The sequence below is a fragment of the Thrips palmi genome, unplaced genomic scaffold (genome assembly GCF_012932325.1).
Source record: "Thrips palmi isolate BJ-2018 unplaced genomic scaffold, TpBJ-2018v1 HiC_scaffold_3, whole genome shotgun sequence".
In the NCBI taxonomy this organism is placed as follows: Eukaryota; Metazoa; Arthropoda; class Insecta; order Thysanoptera; family Thripidae; genus Thrips; species Thrips palmi.
Window position 1 is genome coordinate 3,311,151 of NW_023144630.1, and position 17,801 is coordinate 3,328,951.

General features: G+C 54.8%; 1 protein-coding gene across 2 annotated transcripts; it reads left to right on the forward strand.

Moving 5' to 3' along the window:
- Nucleotides 1–13,387: 13,387 nt before the first annotated feature.
- LOC117647982 (uncharacterized protein C15orf61) lies at nt 13,388–16,423 on the forward strand. 2 transcript variants are annotated; one of them, XM_034390019.1, is made up of 3 exons: nt 13,388–13,869; nt 14,025–14,378; nt 14,465–16,423. In XM_034390019.1, the coding sequence occupies exons 2-3, from the start codon at nt 14,030–14,032 to the stop codon at nt 14,590–14,592; spliced, it is 477 nt and encodes a 158-aa protein (XP_034245910.1). In that variant the 5' UTR covers nt 13,388–13,869; nt 14,025–14,029; the 3' UTR covers nt 14,593–16,423. The 2 variants fall into 2 exon arrangements, with proteins under 2 accessions (XP_034245910.1, XP_034245911.1); XM_034390020.1 differs by having other exon boundaries at nt 13,388–13,530.
- Nucleotides 16,424–17,801: the final 1,378 nt, after the last annotated feature.

Sequence of the window (17,801 nt, forward strand, 5' to 3'; positions counted from 1 at the left end):
GCGCAGCGTGAAGGCCCCCCCCCCCCCCCCGCTCCATTGGCCCAAGGCGACCAGGACCACTCCGGCCTCCAAGAAGGATCAAGTCTCAATCTCCACGTTACCGCGTCGTCGCTCTGTCCCTCTCGCACCCGGGAGTGCGACGGGGACGGAGCGACGAATCGGATAGGCGTCTGGCATGATGGCCCAGGCCGCCCAGGCGTCGTCGCCGGGGAGCGAGAGAGCGAGGCTTAGCGCCCGGCTGGGTAGGCAATGCGCCCGCGGCGACGCACGGCCGCTCGGCGGGCAGGCCGCCCCATTGCCATTACCATTAAGGGCTAGACCAGCAGGCCGCAGGCGCTCCGGCCAGCCTCTCGCCTCTCGCGCGACTCTTTATTTGCTGACCGCAAACGCGGCGGCACTCCGGCCACAGCCTCTCTCTCTCTCTCTTTCTCTCTCTCTCTCTCTCTCTCTCCAGGGTGAGCAAGAAAAGGTGCGCTCGCTCCAGTGCGCGACTTTGAGCGAGCGCGAGGCGATAGGCGATCGAGAGATCGATACTCCGTCGCCGGGAATAGACGAGCGGGAAGGGTCCGTGCTGCTGCTTGCAGGGCTGTTGCACGCGCCGGGTCTCTCTCTCCCTCTCTCTCGCACTCATGGAGCGACCCATGGCAGTGCGAGAGAGACAGAGAGCGAGAGCGAGAGAGAGAGAGAGAGAGAGAGAGAGAGAGAGAGAGAGAGAGAGAGAGAGAGAGAGAGAGAGAGAGAGAGAGAGCGCGATTCGGAGTGATTTGGCGCGCCCTTCGCGGGGTTGAGTAGCACTTGCCGGGAGAACGACACAGCGCGTCGCTAGTCCGAGAGGCTCTCAACGCCAGCCCCAGGGATGGACAGACAAACAGACAGACAGACAGACAGACACCAGCAAGGCTTCCCGTGCACAGCGTGCTGGAAATGAGAAGGGCGGCTCTTCCGTTTCAGACTCATTCCGCGAGGCGCTTTCCGTCGCTCCGTCTCTGTCGCACTCACGGGGCGCCCCTGTGTGGCCGCAGGGGGTGCGAGAGAGACAGAGCGACGGCCGGCAAACATCTCTGTATTGATCTGGAAGCGGAGCGCGGCGCGTTCGCCACGTCATTTCTGCCTTCCACGTTTCGGCTGCAAACTCTCTCTCTCTCTCTCCCTCCCTCTCTCCTCCCGATGGTCCCCATCATCACACACACCCTCAGTGTCACGGCCAAGGCTAGCGCGCTGGCGCCACCCCGCGCGCCAGGGACTGTGCGTGGCGTAGCGTGGCGTAGCGCACAGTGGGCCAGAAGACCGGTGGAGGCAGTCCAAAGTCCGGACGCGTTTTGAGCAGCAGAGTCACTAAATGGGGCTCGAACCGAACGTGTGACCCCACCAATGGATTGCTCTCCGAACGAGGAATCCATTGGTGGGGTCACACGTTCGGTTCGAGTCCCATTCAACGACTCTCTTGCGTTTCGGCCGCCAGCGCCGGCGCTCCGGCCCACTGTGCTGCGGGGGCTTTTAGGTCAGTCTGCCGCGCGTGGCGGAGCCTTGCTTGTGGAAGTGAGACAAAGCGTATCGAATGCAGCGGCACGGAAACCGCCGAGGGGAAGGGGGATGCTGAGTGATGGGGGTGGAGGAGACAGATGCGGGGGGAGGGGGCGCGGGGTGGTTGATGACGGCAGAGAGGCAGCAGAGAGGAGACAGCCGCGAGGGGAAGGGGGGGGGGCTGTGCGCACAGACACACTGATTGTGGCAGCGATCGTCGCCACCGCCCGACCGCAGCAACAGCAAGCAAGAGGCAGCCAGGCAGGCAGCCAGGCGGCAGCACAGGCAGGCCAGGCGGCGCCAGCGGCAGGCGCCAGCAGCAGCAGCAGGCAGCAGGCAGCGGCGGCAGGCAGCCAGCAGGCAAGCCAAGCCAGGCGGCAGGCAGGCAGGCATCAGCCAGCAGGCAGCCGCAGCCAGTCGCTACGAGGAACCCGCAGCAGAAGCAGCTGGCAGCCACTGGCAAGCCAACCGTTCCAAACAATCAGGCGCAACATGCACGCCGAGGGGCCACACTCCGAAGCAAACAACCTTCAATACGGCCAGTCGCGAGGGGCGCGCGCGTGTGCGAGCAGACACCGTCAAACGGAGTTCCGAGTGTGCCGCGGAGCGAGCGCCCGCAGGAGCGGGAGGGCGCACCATGGCGCCTGGCAGCAACGCTAAGGACCGGGAGAGCAAGAGCTGACGACAAAGACTCCCCCGGACTCCATTTTTCTTTTCTCTTTTTGCGAAAACGAACGCACCGTGGTGATGTCGTCGTCATGGCAGCGAGTCAGTCGCTCTGGCTGGCTTTTGTTCGGCACAAAACGAAATCGGAACGCCAAGACCGCGCGGCAGACAGACAGGCAAAAATGCGTGCTCTCCCTGTTGACAGGATTAAAGCCCCGCGGGCGCAGAGCCGCACAGAGCACGGCAGCAGCGCGCTGGAGCGAGTCCTGGGCGACGCAAAGGGATGCAAATCGAAGGCAAAAAGCAGCCATTAGCGCTTCCCCGCGGGCTTTGCGGGCGGCGCACAGTGGGCCAGAAGACCGGCGGAGGCGGCCGAAACTCTCGACGCGTTTTAGCTCCAGAGTCGCTGAAGAGGACTCGAACCGAGCGTGTGACCCCACCAATGGATTCCTCGTTCGGAGAGCCATCCATTGGTGGGGTCACACGCTCGATTCGAGTCCAATTCAGCGACTCTGGAAAATTTCCAAATTCATTTAGTTAGTGCAAACAGTCCGTTTTCCTTTTTTAAAGTCAGGAAAACCTGGAATCGCGTAACAAAACTCCCACGGGCACTTTTTATTTCCCAAAGCCTTCCCTTCTTGCCGCGTTATCGAGGCTAAGCCTGTTCCGGGACAATATCCCGGAGGGCCGGGGGGAGGCGCGCCACTGTAGCGCGGCACGTGGGCCCCGTGGACGTGGGCCCCGTGGACGTGGGCCCCGTGGACGTGGGCCCCGTGGACGTGGACGCCCCACGCCCCCATCTACGTACAAAGCCCGCCCGCTCCGCATCACCGCTCCCGCGCTGACATGCTCCCTCATTTTTTTGCCCGACCTTTTTTTTTATATATCCCTTCCATATTTTCTTTTTCCGCTCAAAGGGAGACAGGACCCGGCAGCATCAGAGACCGCTGCCAGCCAGTCTGCCGCACAGTGGGCGAGAAGACCGGTGGCGGCGGCCAAAATCCCGGATAGTTGAACTCCAGAGTCGCTGAATGGCACTCGAACCGAACGTGTGACCCCACCAATGGATTCCTCGTCCGGAGAGCAATCCATTGGTGGGGTCACACGTTCGGTTCGAGTCCCATTCAGCGACTCTGGAGCTCAAAACGCGTCTGGAGTTTCGGCCGCCTCCACCGGTCTTCTGGCCCACCGTGCGGGCGACCAGGGCATTCAGAGGCCTCTCCTCCCGCTCAGGCAGGACCTACACTGTAGCAGCAACAGGACCTCGGCGAGGACTTTTGAATAAGAGGAGTCCCTGTAATCCAAGCCGTTATTTGCAGACTGCCTCCCCCGCAGTGGGGCGACAGGCGGCCCGCCACTCGCCGGGGACTGAAGTAAGCCGAAGCAACAAGCAAAGCCCGCTCTCCTGTCCTCGAGCCGCTTCGCGTCCAACCGTGACAATAATTTGACTGAAAGCTCCCCATCCCCTCCAGGCGTCACACTTGAAAATAAATTACCACTGAGCGGGACGAGGCGCCCTTGCGTGTGTGTGTGTGTGTGTGTGCAAGAAAGAGATAGCATGTCCTTGAGGAAAATGAGATCCTTTCAGGAAAGGTGCCGTGGGGTTGGTACACATCAGCACACGTTGGCAGAGCGAGGCGAAAAAGGGGAGGGGGTGGGGGGCGACCTTCTTGAGCCCCAGCAGCCACACAGTCTCGTCTGGAGAGGTAAGCCAACACGGAGGAGAAACGTACCTCAACAGAAACAGTGTTTACAAGGCCCCCCGTTCGACCGCCAGAGGGCGCCGAAAGCGCCGGAGGGGCCAAAAGTCGCGGGTTCAAAACCGCTCGGCCCGCGGCTCGAAATAGGCCGGCGGCGGCCGAGGCAGGCCAAGGTCAGCGCCAAGGTCGCCGATGACACTCCGCTTTCAGGCTTTCGGCAAGCCGGCTCAAAAAGCGAGGTTCGCCCCGCTCTATTAGGGCTCCAGCCACGCTCCAGCCACGCTCCAGCCACGCTCCGGCCACGCTCCAGCCACGCTCCAGCCACGCTCCAGCCACGCTCCAAAACCGCTCCGGCCCGCGGCCACGCTCAGCCACGCCAGCCACGCTCAGCCACGCTCCAGCGCAGCGCTCCAGCCACGCTCCAGCCACGCTCCGCCACGCTCCGGCACGCTCCGGCCACGCTCCAGCCAGCTCCAGCCACGCTCCAGCACGCTCCAGCCACGCTCCGGCCACGCTCCGGCCACGCTCCAGCCACGCTCCAGCCACGCTCCAGCCACGCTCCAGCCACGCTCCAGCCACGCTCCGGCATGGGGACCCAAACCTGCGGAGGCCGGGCGTCTCGAAATAGGAGCCCCATCGACCGGCAGACAACGACACCGCCTTCCGCTGCCTCGCCACCACACTGCGAGACGCACACAGTGGGCCAGACGACCGGTGGAGGCGGCCAAGGACGCGTTTTTGAGCTCCAGAGTCGCTAAATGGCACTCGGACCGAACGTGTGACCCCACCAATGGATTCCTCTCCGAACGAGGAATCCATTGGTGATGTCACAGTTCCGGTTCGAGTCTCATTTAGCGACTCTGGAGCTCAAAACGCGTCTCGAGTTTCGGCCGCCTCCACCGGTCTTCTGGCACACTGGCCGACGCCACGACGCGCACTGCAGACTTGCGCGCCACTTTTTAAAACGAATCGGAGCGAGCGGCGTCAGCATAAACATTCATCCTTCCAAGATGAATAAGGCAACGCGGCAGCATGGCGCAGCGCACCGGGGCGGGGCAGTGTGCCAGCCAAATGGATGGGGCGGCATCGCGCAGCATGCCAAACGGGAAAAAAAGACAAGCCCTAATCAACAACAACAACAAATGGCAGGCTCATCTGTCCCTGATGCGATGAACGACAGGGATCTGCCCCCATGGAAACAGCCCAACCTCTGTCCCTCTCACACACTCAGAGTAGCTTACAGCGACAGAGAGGGAGACAGAGAAAGAGAGAGAAGGACTGACAGGCACATCGCTCCATAATTGATACCGCTGATACGGCTCACTCGCCAAAACGCGCAACGCACGGGACACGACACTGCCAAAAGGACGTCGCTGAAACGAGTGTAGGTTCACTGAAGGGAAGTGGCAGGGCCACCTCGCTCAACATTTCAACAGGTATTCCGGCACAATTTTCAAACTTGTCCGGAGCCCCAGAGTCGCTAACCAGGACTCGAACCGAGCGTGTGACCCCACCAATGGACTCCTCGTTCGGAGAGCAGTCCATTGGTGGGGTCACACGTTCGGTTCGAGTGCCGTTTAGCGACTCTGGAGCTCAAAACGCGTTTTTGGCCGGCGGGCCCCGCCCCCTCACCGCAGGGGCTGCCGTCCACCTGGAAGCGCTCCCTCAGCACGGCGTTGACGGCCTCCACCACGTCGGCGGCCTCGGGCGGGCCGAGCGCGGCGGTCGACGCCGAGCCCGGTAGCGGCGCGCGTGCGCCGAGGACGCGACGTGGGACCGACGGAAGAGCGGCATAAGGACTACCTCCACTTTCTGCCACCGCCTAATCTAGATCGGCTGCAGCGCGCTGCCTGGCGCTGCCGCACTGATAAGGCAGCCCGTCCGCCCGCCGCCGGGCAGACAGACACACTGGCAGACGGACAGACATAACCACCCCTCTGCCCCGCACGCACTCAGGCTGGCGCCACCACCACGCCGTCCTTGCGGCAGAGTATTACGAGGGGGCGGGGGAGGGGGAGGATGTGCGGACGCAAGAACATCGCCCCGCCACAGTGGGCCAGAAGACCGGCGGAGGCGGCCAAAACCCTAGACGCGTTTTGAGCTCCAGAGTCGCTAAACAGGACTCGAACCGAACGCGTGACCCCACCAACGGATTCCTCGTTCGGAGAGCAATCCATTGGTGGGGGCACACGTTCGGTTCGAGCCCCATTTAGCGACTCTGGCGCTCGAAACTCGTCTCGAGTTTCGGCCGCCTCTACCGGTCTTCTGGCCCACTGTGCCGGGGCACGCCGTAACGTAATGAAATTCCATCTTTGAGGGTTCCCGTAAAGGTTGGCACACGCTAACACAAACCGCCGGCTGAATCTCGAGTCCCAGTCGACGCAGTCGACGCCCACGGGCCTCGGCCCGCGGAGAACGCCCGGCGCGTGGGCAACACGCCCGCACCACTGCCCGGCGGCGCTGCCTACCCCGCCGTCCGCAGGGGCTCCGAGACGCCGCCGCCGGGAAGCCACCACAGCGCGGGGCGGGGCGGGGCGGGGCGCGGCGGGCAGCAGGAGTCGGGTAACACTCCCAACCCCAGCAGTTTTACCCAGCATCCAGGTGGTGGGGGGCGAGTGTCTGTGAGTACAGTGTAGCAGTGTACCACGCCGAGCCGTGCGTCGCCGTTCAATAATGCACGGGGACGCACAGCCCTCGGGGGCGTGGCGGGGCGTGGCGGGGCGTGGCGAGGACAACAACCTGCACCTGACCCAACACACACTCCCACGCACCCCGCGCGTGCCGCCACCGTACCCAAGACCCGCTCTCTGGAATCGGAGCCAGCTTCCCTCTCTCTCCCTCTCTCTCTCTCTCTCTCTCTCTCTCTCTCTCTCTCTCTCGCACTCGTGGGGCGTTCCGAACGGGTGGAGAGAGAGAGAGAGAGGAGAGAGAGAGAGAGAGAGAGAGAGAGAGAGAGAGAGAGAGAGAGAGAGAGAGAGTTTGCCGCTGCACCACCAGAAGGCCCTCCACCCCTCGGCGCCCCGCGGGGAAAGGCTCGCCATGCGGAGCACCGACACGGAAACACTTTCAAACACCGCAGCCGTTAATGCAGCGGCTGGAGGGGGGGGGGGGGGGTAAGGAAGCCGAGTCTGCGCGGGCGGCGCCATGGCGGCACAGTGCAAACACGGGGATAGCGCACAGTCGGGGCTGACTTGGCCCGCCGAACACACAAACCACCGCCAGCTAAACCGGAGCAGTCGGCCTGTGTCGCACAGTGCCCTGACCGGCGGAGGCGGTCGAAACCCCTGACGCGTTTTGAGCTCCAGAGTCGCTAAGTGGGACCCGAACCGAGCGTGTGACCCCACCAATGGACTGCTCTCCGAACGAGGAATCCATTGGTGGGGTCACTCGTTCGGTTCGAGTCCTGCTGTGCGACTCTGGAGCTCCAGACGCGCCTGGAGGTCTGGCCGCCCTGCCGGTCTTCCTGCCCACAGTGTCCCCGCTGGCATTCTCCAGCAGCCTCCAGCGACCGGAAGCGGCCCGGCGCTGCCTTATCGCGTCCTTGACAGCAGTGCGAGGCGGCCGTGGCCGGGCGTGGCGCGCCTACACCGCAAACGAGCGGCGTCGTCGCTACCCCGCGCTCTCGCCAAACAACCGTCGATACGCCACGCGCAGGGCGCCTTGTCGTTTCTTTCCCGCGGGATGGTGAAACAGTGTGCCACACAAAGGGGCGGTCAAACGGAAAGGGTGGACCAATGGCGGGGACGCGGGCATGACCATGGCGTGACGCAGCCGGCAGTGGAATCCGTGGAATGCCACTCGCCGTTCACGGTTGGGCCCCGCCGCCACACTGGAAAGGGGGGGGGGGGACACAGTGGGCCAGAAGACCGGCGGAGGCGGCCAAAACTCTAGACGCGTTTCGAGCTCAAGAGTCGCTAAATGGGACTCGAATCGAACGTGTGACCCCACCAATGGATTGCTCTCCGAACGAGGAGTCCATTGGTGGGGTCACACGCTTGATTCGAGTCCTGTTGAGCGACTCTGGAGCTCTGCGACGCGTCTTGGCCGCCGGCGCCGGCCTTCCGGCCCACTGTGCGCTGGCCGGCTGGCCCTCTGGGTGGAGGTTGAGGTCGGCCAAGTTTCGAATAACTTTGTCGAAGCTGCTTACGGCTTGCGATGGCCTTTTCGCGTGGCGCGGCGCCGCGGCCGTCTGCAGCAAGGCGAGCAAGGCACAGCTGTGGCCGGCCCAAGTTCGGCGAGGAGGGGGCGGGGCTTGGGGCCGCTTAGCGACGCTCTGCGACGCTCTGCGACGCTCTGCGACGCTCAGCGAGACGCCGCCGACTTTTGACCGGCGCGCGACTCGCGCCCGAGCCGAAGAAGAGGGCTCCAACTGTTGAGCAAGTTCCACAGAGGTGCGGGGCTTTTCGGCCGCCGCCCGGTCGCCGCCAGGTCGGCCCGGGGATCTCGCTCGGGGCTCCGGAGTCTGAGCCAGGCAGGAAGAAAGGCGCGCCGCTTCACTCTAAATGTAGGGTGCCCAGTAACTGGGCGCCTTTGTCGCCCGCCCCACTTTTTAGGGTGCCAAATGTCGCCCAGTTTCTGGGCACCTTTGTCGCCCAGTCTCGGGGTGGACAAATCATAGAGTAACCGGCCCTCTCCCAGGGTAGAACATGTTCAGGTGTCTAGTTCCTGGGCGACTGAGGTGCCTAGATTCTGGGCACCTTTGGCACCTCAGTCGCTGCTGGTCCATGGGTGGAGGCAGGTTCCTTAATGGTTTGTCCACCTCGAGACTGGGCGACAAAGGTGCCCAGAAACTGGGCGACATTTGGCACCCTAAAAAGTGGGGCGGGCGACAAAGGCGCCCAGTTACTGGGCACCCTACATTTAGAGTGTTGGCATCGACAAGCCGGAACCAAGTTCCGCACTGTTCTCCTCTTTATTCCAATTTGCCTTTTCTTTCCCCCCGTTAAAACTTGGTGGAGACTTGAGCGCGAAACTGTGTCGAACACCGATCGCTTCGCAGTGTGCTGACGGTGTGGCCACGGTGCGGCTGGCACGCTGAGGCGAGCGGCTTCGCAGGGTCACTGCTGAGGTCACCGCTATCCATAGAGGCCCAGGGAGGCCCGCAGAGCGGCCCGCAGTGGGCCAGACGACCGGTGGAGGCGGCCAAAACTCCAGACGCGTTTTGAGCTTGAGTCGCGAAATGGGACTCGAACCGAACGTGTGACCCCACCAATGGATTCCTCGTTCGGAGAGCAATCCATTGGTGGGGTCACACGTTCGGTTCGAGTCCCATTTCGCGACCCTGGAGCTCAAAACGCGTCTAAAGTTTTGGCCGGTCCTCTGGCCCACTGTGCGCGGGCAGACGCACGGCTCTGCGGTCCCCACGCCGCTCCGCCACACCGCAAAAAAAGGAAGAGCGATTCCATCGACGAGGAAACTTTCAAGGAAATCGGGGGGAATTAATTATTTGGTCGAATCAAGCGGGCCTCGGCCGGCCTCGGCCGCCCCACCCCCTCCTTTCCCTCCCCTGCGTCCGAGACCGCCGGGGGCGCCGCGCAGCGGTCCGTTCAAGAACCAACCGCAAAGGGAGGACGAGCAGCCGGTGTGGACACAAGCGCACACACACACACACACACGCACACCTTGTCCATGCTAATCAAGCGCGTGGGCGCGTGCATGGCGGCACACTGCTCATTGGTTTGCAAATTAAGGAAGGGGTGGGGGAGGAGCGCTTGACCAATGGAAACACCGCGGAGGCTGCCACCGCACTGCCAAGCCCGCTTCCCGAATCGCCCGACTAGGCAGCCCGCACACAGTGGACCAGAAGACCGGTGGAGGCGGTCAAAACTCTCGACGCGTTTTTGAGGTCCTGAGTCGCCAAATGGGACTCGAACCGAACGTGTGACCCCACCAATGGATTGCTCTCCGAACGAGGAATCCATTGGTGGAGGTCACACTCGAGCACTGGCACTCTGTCTCTCTCACACCCGTGCGGGACGCCTCGTCAGTGTCAGAGAGACGAACATGGGGCAGGTCGTATGAAAATGGGGCGAGCAAGCAAAGCAGACGCGCCCCGACAGTTCCGCCCTTCCAAACTTATCTTCCCGTCCCATCCTAGCCCGTCCCGGCGTTCCGGCGCGCGTCTAAATTTGGTGAGGGCAGGCGCGAGCGCGCCAGGCAGTCCCAATCGACCAGTGTGCCGAACACTGCCAAAAGACAAAGCGATCCAAGCGTTCAACTTTTCCGAAATTCGGCTGCTTTATGGCACCTCTGCTTCACTACACTTCGGCCCTGTGCGCTTCGCTCCAGTTTACCTCGGCTCTGTCCGCTTCTCTCCACTTCGTCCTCCACTGCCCCCCCCCCCCCCCCCGAGCGCCACTGGCCCCGCCAAATAATTGGCCCAACAGACTCGAGCTCCGGGCTAACAGGTGTCATTAGCGTCAATGGAGCGCGCGGCCGCCGGGCAGACAGGGCTGGCAGGCCATTGTTGGGGTGCTTTGTCCCCCGCGGTACACCCTGCTACGGGGGTGCTACGCCTGCTACACTCTAGTACACATTGTTCCATTTACAGCGGGGGAGGGGGGGGGGAGGAAACCGATTTGCCGGTCGCTTTTCCCGGGGAAAACATGGTCAAGCGAGGGGTCATACGTGCACCCCAAACCAGCAAGCTCGCCAGTTTACGTTCCCCCACAAAGTTGGACAAAGTCGACGTACCGAAAAGAATAATCAAAAAAGAAAAGGCGCGTCTTTAATAAAAACGGAACGCCGACCAAAAGTTGAATGTTCTGAGGTTTATTTTCCTCTACTGTGATCCCAGCCCGGCTGAGCAAACTCTGTGACTGACAATGGTCGGTTCATTGGAGACCCAATCGGGTGGATGACTGAATCGCGCTCTCTGATTGGTACAGCAGCTCCTGGCCCGTAAACATTGACCACTGCCCTTCTTGGGTGGGGGGTGGGGTGGCGTCGGGGAGGCCGTCGGGGAGGGTGTCGGGGAGGCCGTCGAGGACCTGGTGCGCACTTGCGGCTCTCGTTCAAGCAACGCCAGAAGCTCTGGGAAAAGGCCCGAATGGTTTGTCTAGGTCAGGAGCAACGCGGCCCACACTTCCGCGAGCGAGACGTCGTCGTCGGCGGTGGCGCCTGGCGGACACTGGTGGCGGGACCACCTGTGCGGTGGCAGGCCATGCCGGCCATGCCCAACCTCCAGCTTCCCAGTTTTGGCGATGACGATGCGGCGGCACTGGCGCGCCAGCGTGCTGCTCACCTAGTCCAGGGCGTCCAGGGCGGGGTCCGTGCTGGTTCGCGAGGCCGGCGCCGGGGCTGCGGATGCGCACTGCGGACCCAGGGTGTGCTCCGCGGCTCCGAGGCTCCGCGCTCCACGCTAGGCGCTCGGGGCCTGCGGCTCGGCCTGCGGCTCGGCCTGTGGCTCGGCCTGTGGCGCTGAGGGGGCCCTGCCCTGGCCTGCCCTGGCCTCCGCCCAACCGGCTCAGCTCCGCAAGGACTGCAGGCTACTGCGACCAGAGCGCCCTGCGGCCCGCGGCCCTGCCCGTGAGAGTCCTAGGACCAGCCAGCCCAGCCCAGCCCAGCAACCCCCACCCCCGCAGCACGGCCCGTACGGGCAGACCCACGCCCCGCTACGCCGCTACGCCCCACGGCCTGGGGGTTGGGGGCGCCGAGGGGGTGGCCGCGCTGCCGCGCACTGCGTGGCCCGTCGCCGGGCCGCCCCCACCCCACGCCGTGTTTTGCCAGGTTGCTTCCTTCCCTTCCCCCACTACTCCTGCTCCTTGCTTCCCAATCCTTCAAGACGCGCTGCTCAAATTTTTATCCCGCCCCATTATCCGCTTCCCGCCGCCTCCCCATCGCCCCTCATCCGCGCCGAGTTCTTCCCTCCGCTTATCTCCCTGTTCTTTTGTCTTGCCTTGCCTTCCCTACCCGGCCTACATTTCTTTAAAGGCTTCAGCCCCCTCCCCCTCTGCCCCCCAATCCCTCTCCCCTTCTGTCCTCGGTTCCCCACCAGGTCATGATGTGGCTTCCTGAATGGAATGGAGGATCTGACACACACAAAACTTTGTTTCTGACTCAAAAGAAAGTTGTCTGCATTCCCCGATGAAAAGTTGGGGTAGGTAAGGGACAGAACTGGTGGTAACAGAGCTGTGCTTCTCTACATGCCATCTTGTTCAGAATTGTTCTGAGGCAGGACTTACCTGAAGAGAACGGTGCAAAACGAACATCATGCTTGTCCATTTTGAAGGATTTGGATTGGCAGCAATTTTGTGGAAAATCCTTAAAAGGGCATTATACCCTTTGCAGCAGTTCCATGCAAAACACTACAGCATCTACAACAGCAAACAAATGCAATCAACATTGCTAGCAAAACAAAAATAGTACATTCAAGTTTGAAAAAAAATTAAGCCCAACATATAAGCTACTATCAACACCAATAATGAGCAGCTAGGATCACAACTAAAATACTCGACAAGCAAAAGTCAATCGCATGGTGTGAAGTTGAAACACTTTCTTACAGAATTTATGATATTGGGTTGCTGGTCTACAATGCATTGTTGATACAAATAGAAAGTCGGATTGTGCATGGAGCGGCTCCAAATTTACTGAACCGTTACATTGATAGTTGTGACTCAAAATAAATGGTAAACAATGCATTAGGCATGATATGAACTAATACGACTTTTAAATTTACTTCTAAGACCTCTGAAGATCAATGAAGCCAAGGGAAAACTATCGGAGAGTTCCATACATGAGGCCATCATCTAAACACACTCTAAAATTTTCAAATAGTAATTTAAATTAGAATTGATCAACAGGTGATGATAAGTAAGGCACTTGAACAGAAATTGAGCAACATTCCAGAGCACAGCAAATATCAGCACTTGCTGTCTAATTTGCTGTTCATAATCTCCCACCTGTGAGAAGAAAGTACGGTGCCAAAGTGGCTCAAAATCAAGATACAAATTAAGCTGTAAAATGTGGGTCGACGAGTAACCTAACCTTTAGGTACATAAGAAAACCCAGGCTCTCCTGCCTGGTCTTGTTGTAGGCCTACAACGGCCCAAGCTCGCACCCGCCCCACATCTGCCGCTCGGGTACTCACCTCCAACGTAGCTGTTCACATTCTCCACTTCATATGTATTCGCAATCCACTCACGAAGCGGTTCCTAACATTCACTAACATTCAAATTAGCTCAATAAATACATCGAGTACGTTCACTGTACATACACATACAGACACCGGACATGACGTAGTTGTTTATTTTCTTTTTTCTGACACTTGTTCCCCCACCTACGAGCTACGAGCGCACCTGAATATTCACCTGTCACTAGGACCTAGCTACAGTTTACTCCGGGGTTTCAGCTTTTATGTCCCTCTCCAAACATAATTCGCGCTCCGTTCTCGAAAACTTGACTGTGGTCGTCCAAGACTCTGTATCAAGGTGGATAGACAAATCTAAGATTTATCTTGTGTTTTGGACGACATAACCTGTATCAACTTCCGCCAACAGGTGGGAGGAGATGAAAAGGAGAATAAAGGAAGAAAACAAGGTTGTTTACTTCTAGTCTGCAAGGCGCTTATGGCCTGTCTGTGCCTGGACTAGCCTGGACAAGACACTTGTTTCGAAATTATTTCTTGTCTGCCTTATTGACCGTAATAATAATGTTATTGTCACTTCATTTGGCCCAGCAGCCTGCGTTTAAAGTTGTCCTGCTGCTAATGCTTCTGCTTAGAGTCAACAGTCACTTTACGTACACTCTGTTGTACACAAACGTCCTCCCTAGTCTGGTTGTGCCCAAGTGAAAGATGCCCATTCCTTTTTTTTAACATGAAAACCTTTTAATTTTGCTCGTCGCTTGTGTATCTAACGCCTCTATGACGTACTACATTTGGCCATGCGTGGCAGTTTGATGAACTCCTGATACGACTGGAATGCTGTCATGTTTTCGGACTTCAATGTCATACCAAATAACTCCTCTTGATTTATTTTCGGTATGTAGCTTATTCAAAACAATCAATCAGTGTCGCATCACTTTACTCTGTCTTTTAAACTTTTTAATTTTATGTCTGTGTATTGGTTGTTTTTATCTGCCGTACCAGTCACTGTTGTCAAATGTAATAACATACCCATGTCTTTGTCCATCCAGGCAGAATGTTGCTGTCGTCCACACCTGGGAAAGCACTTATTATAAGGCTTTCCTCGCATCGATTAACTCATCATGTCCACTCTAAATGCGATAAGCCACGTGCATCAGAAGTACTCACTTGCTATCTACAACAATGCAATGAGCCTCCTTGGACATCATATTTCGTTAAATACAAAAGTGTTCAGGATGATCAATGGGGTCTTTCACATTTTAATTGGACTGTAGGCAAATCAAATTATCATATTTTACGCACAGGTTGTTATCCCTATATCAAGTATCATTGTTCGAGGCGACCCATTCAGGACCTTTCCTTGGAAAATCTTTTTATGAGAATAATTAAGATTGCAAACCTTTGTGAGTAATCAACCTAGTTAAAGTTACTCTGATCTGCTGTACATTGCTGTAATTCATGAATACTGAAGCTTCTGCTTTCATTCCAGGTATACCATGCCTCATGTATGGTCTGGCAGCAACACAACTTATACGTCATACAGAAACAGTGCAGACACATCTAGGTCCTGTTGCTATTTACTTTTTATATCCGGAAGATAAAGGATCTCTTTACTAGAATTAATATTTTAAAAAGAAAATTATCTACGTAATCAGTGATATCAAATAAGACCCTAGTTTTCTAGTCAACAGTTTTATTTTTGCTGTCATTAATTCTCTTTTTCTTTCCTCTTAACTCTTTCTTGTTGGTATAAAAGTACACACATAATCATTTTTGTAATGGTTAAAAAAAAAATTGTGATGTTGATAGCAAGTAGCTTTATTAAACCTAATGTTAAGTTATTAGGGTGTTAGTCGCATTAGTTTGAAGATTGGCTAATTAAATCGGTGCTAGTTACCTACGTAAATCAAGACACATTGTTAATGTCTTAGAATTCTAATTTGCCCGCATTGAAGACACCTTATCATTATCTGACAATCATTTGTCATACAACCATTTAGCTGATTGCTTCTGGATTGTCTGTCTATTTTCAGTAGTAGAGTCCTTCCCCCATATTGGATTTAGGCTTTATTTTCATACCTGTATCCATTTTAGATGTGAATGTGGATGTTTTGAAAGTATGAGCAATCAGTGGCACCCAAGCAATTTTGGTCACAATATGTTGGAACCCCTAACTTGAAACTAGAAACAGCAAATGATCTTCCCTCTCTTCCTTGTGACATATTTACCTACCTGATTTCCCCATTCAGACCCTTTTCCTACTATCTTTCTCTTTCCCTTATCTTTTTCTCCCATCCTTTCAAAATTCTCGCTGCAGCAGGTGCTGCTGTGTGAACCCCATTTGGGCGCCACTGTGTGCAGATTGGATTATTAATTTGTGATCTCTTGAAACTCCTAGTACCATCCGTTTTGTGATGTTCGTTCAGTGAGAAGTGAGTTTGTTCTACCCTGTAAATAAATATGCATACTAAAGAAGCTGTGAAAGACTATGGCATCATTGGACCAGAGATTGGACCTTTTTTGTGTGAGCCTGTCGGTGTGTGAGTGCGAATGCTTGTTACTTGTTTTCAGAACTAATAATGATTTACCAGGATTCTTTGAACTGTGTAAGTTAAACCACTGTAAGACATTCCTCTAACTCTAATTCCACCTCCTAATTTTCACTTTTTCTAATGATATTGTTGACAGTTATTGGATAAGGATACACTTATCAGTGAAGACTGAGACTAAAGTAGCTTTCTGGCCAGTTATATCCAATAAATGCTTCTAAAATTTATTTTCAAGCTTTATCTACCTACCTACCTGTGTCAACTATCTGTAATAACAGTGTTTGGGCTAAGGTATGAAATATTTATTTCAAATTACCAAAGTTTTGTCTGATTTGCCTTTGATAAAGTGTATTTTTACACATTTGCTGATTTATTCAAGCTGCGTTCCAAAAAATCCACTTACAAATGTGTCCCAACCTTCAATAACGTTTTCAAGGTAAATGGAAGAGGTGTGTCGAGAGTTGAATTTTTGTGATTGGTCGCCAGTCCTGGTTCTGTGATTTAAATGAGTGTGTCAGAAGGAGTCCTTGTTTTGTAATGTCCTTCTGGTAATGACTTTTGTTAACAGAGTAGTAGTTGTAGGTAATAAATAAAAATATTTCATGCATGAATAACATTTATTTCAAATCATGTCATAAATGGGTATGCCCCACTTATTGGAGCACATGGATTTCCAACAAAGATAATGTTGTATCAAAATTATTAAGTCTGCTTCTATTTGTCTCGTCAGATGTGGGATTTTCAAGAGGAGGTCATGAGAAGGTCTTGTTTACAATAATGCAGTTGTTACAGACAGCGCATGCATGTTTAAAGATAATTATCTCTTAGAATGATCATACCTAAGCCTTTGTCGTAACAATATTTTCAAGTTTAATAACATAATCACTGCACTACTATGACTTACCATCTCATCACTCAAACTACATACTGTTTTACTAGATTCATATGTGAATTGAATTATCCATTCTCCCCTCACATGTGATCACATTTGTGACTGCCTCAGTAACTTTCTGTAGTCCTTCTAAGTCACACCCTCCTACCCATTATGAGGTCAAAAAGGGTGTGACACAGAATTGGGTATGCTCCAGAACTGGAGTTTCCATTGAAGATTTGCAAACAGGAACGTTGATATAGAAGAAAATTTATGCTGTCTTATACAATTAGGACTCAAATATTTTTAAAAAATTGAAGGGTGCACATTAGCGGGGCTGTAACTACTCATTCAGGATTCTACTTTTATTTATTAACAAAAAATTTGATTGCATGGGAATAAGTCAAGATGTGACGAAATCCATTTTGAGCCAAAGTGACTCTCACAGTCTTTAGAGATGAAATGAAATCGTATGAGCAGAAAGTACGTTAAAGCTTTAAAATTGAAGAACTTGACCCAACCGTTACTAAAAATTAAATACAAGGAAAACTTACACATACTTACACTGCTACAGAAATCGCAATAGGGCATCCAACAGTAAAGATAAACGTCACCACAGCCGGTCGACATCTCCAAAGGAATTTCACTAGATGTGTACAGGAATTCTATTTAAAGGTACTTTTGCCAATCCATACATGTGGGTCATGTGACTGCATCATTTAGTTTCTTTCAAAATACTGAATGCTGGTAACCTTCTTGAATATCTACACACTGCAGACAACTTACATCATACAAGTAAGATAACTCTAGCTTTGTTATTTTCACACACAAAACTGACTGCAAAATTATCAAAAAAGACAAACAAAATGCATAATAAATACACTTCTGGCTAAGTAACAGTAGCAATATCAACAAATATTTTCTCAACAAATCCACGGGCTATTTCTAAGACTGGGGGTTTGAATCAAGTACTTCACAACCCATATCACTCTCCGCACAGTAATTAATCAAGAAATTACTTGAAATTAAGACAAATATTCATAAACTTGGCAACATTAAGCATCCCTGAATGTGCGCAGGCAAATTTATACTGTAGAGTCACACATCCACACCACTTTCAGTCCATGCCACAAAAACTACAGCAAAGAAAGATTTCCCTCTCTTGACTGTAGTCAATAACTATGGCTTTATAACCCTGTGAAACTCTACAACCGATCATGACCCAGTTATAAGAGCAAAGTTAATCTTTCTCAGTGCTTCAAAACTGCTTCAACTGCTTCCTGAGTTGGACTATGTTGGATCTCTTATCCTGATCAATTCTCTGCGAGACCACTCATGAGACTATGATAAAAAAAATAATTCAAACTATATAACTGCTCAACAATGCAATCATTTCCAATTGAAGA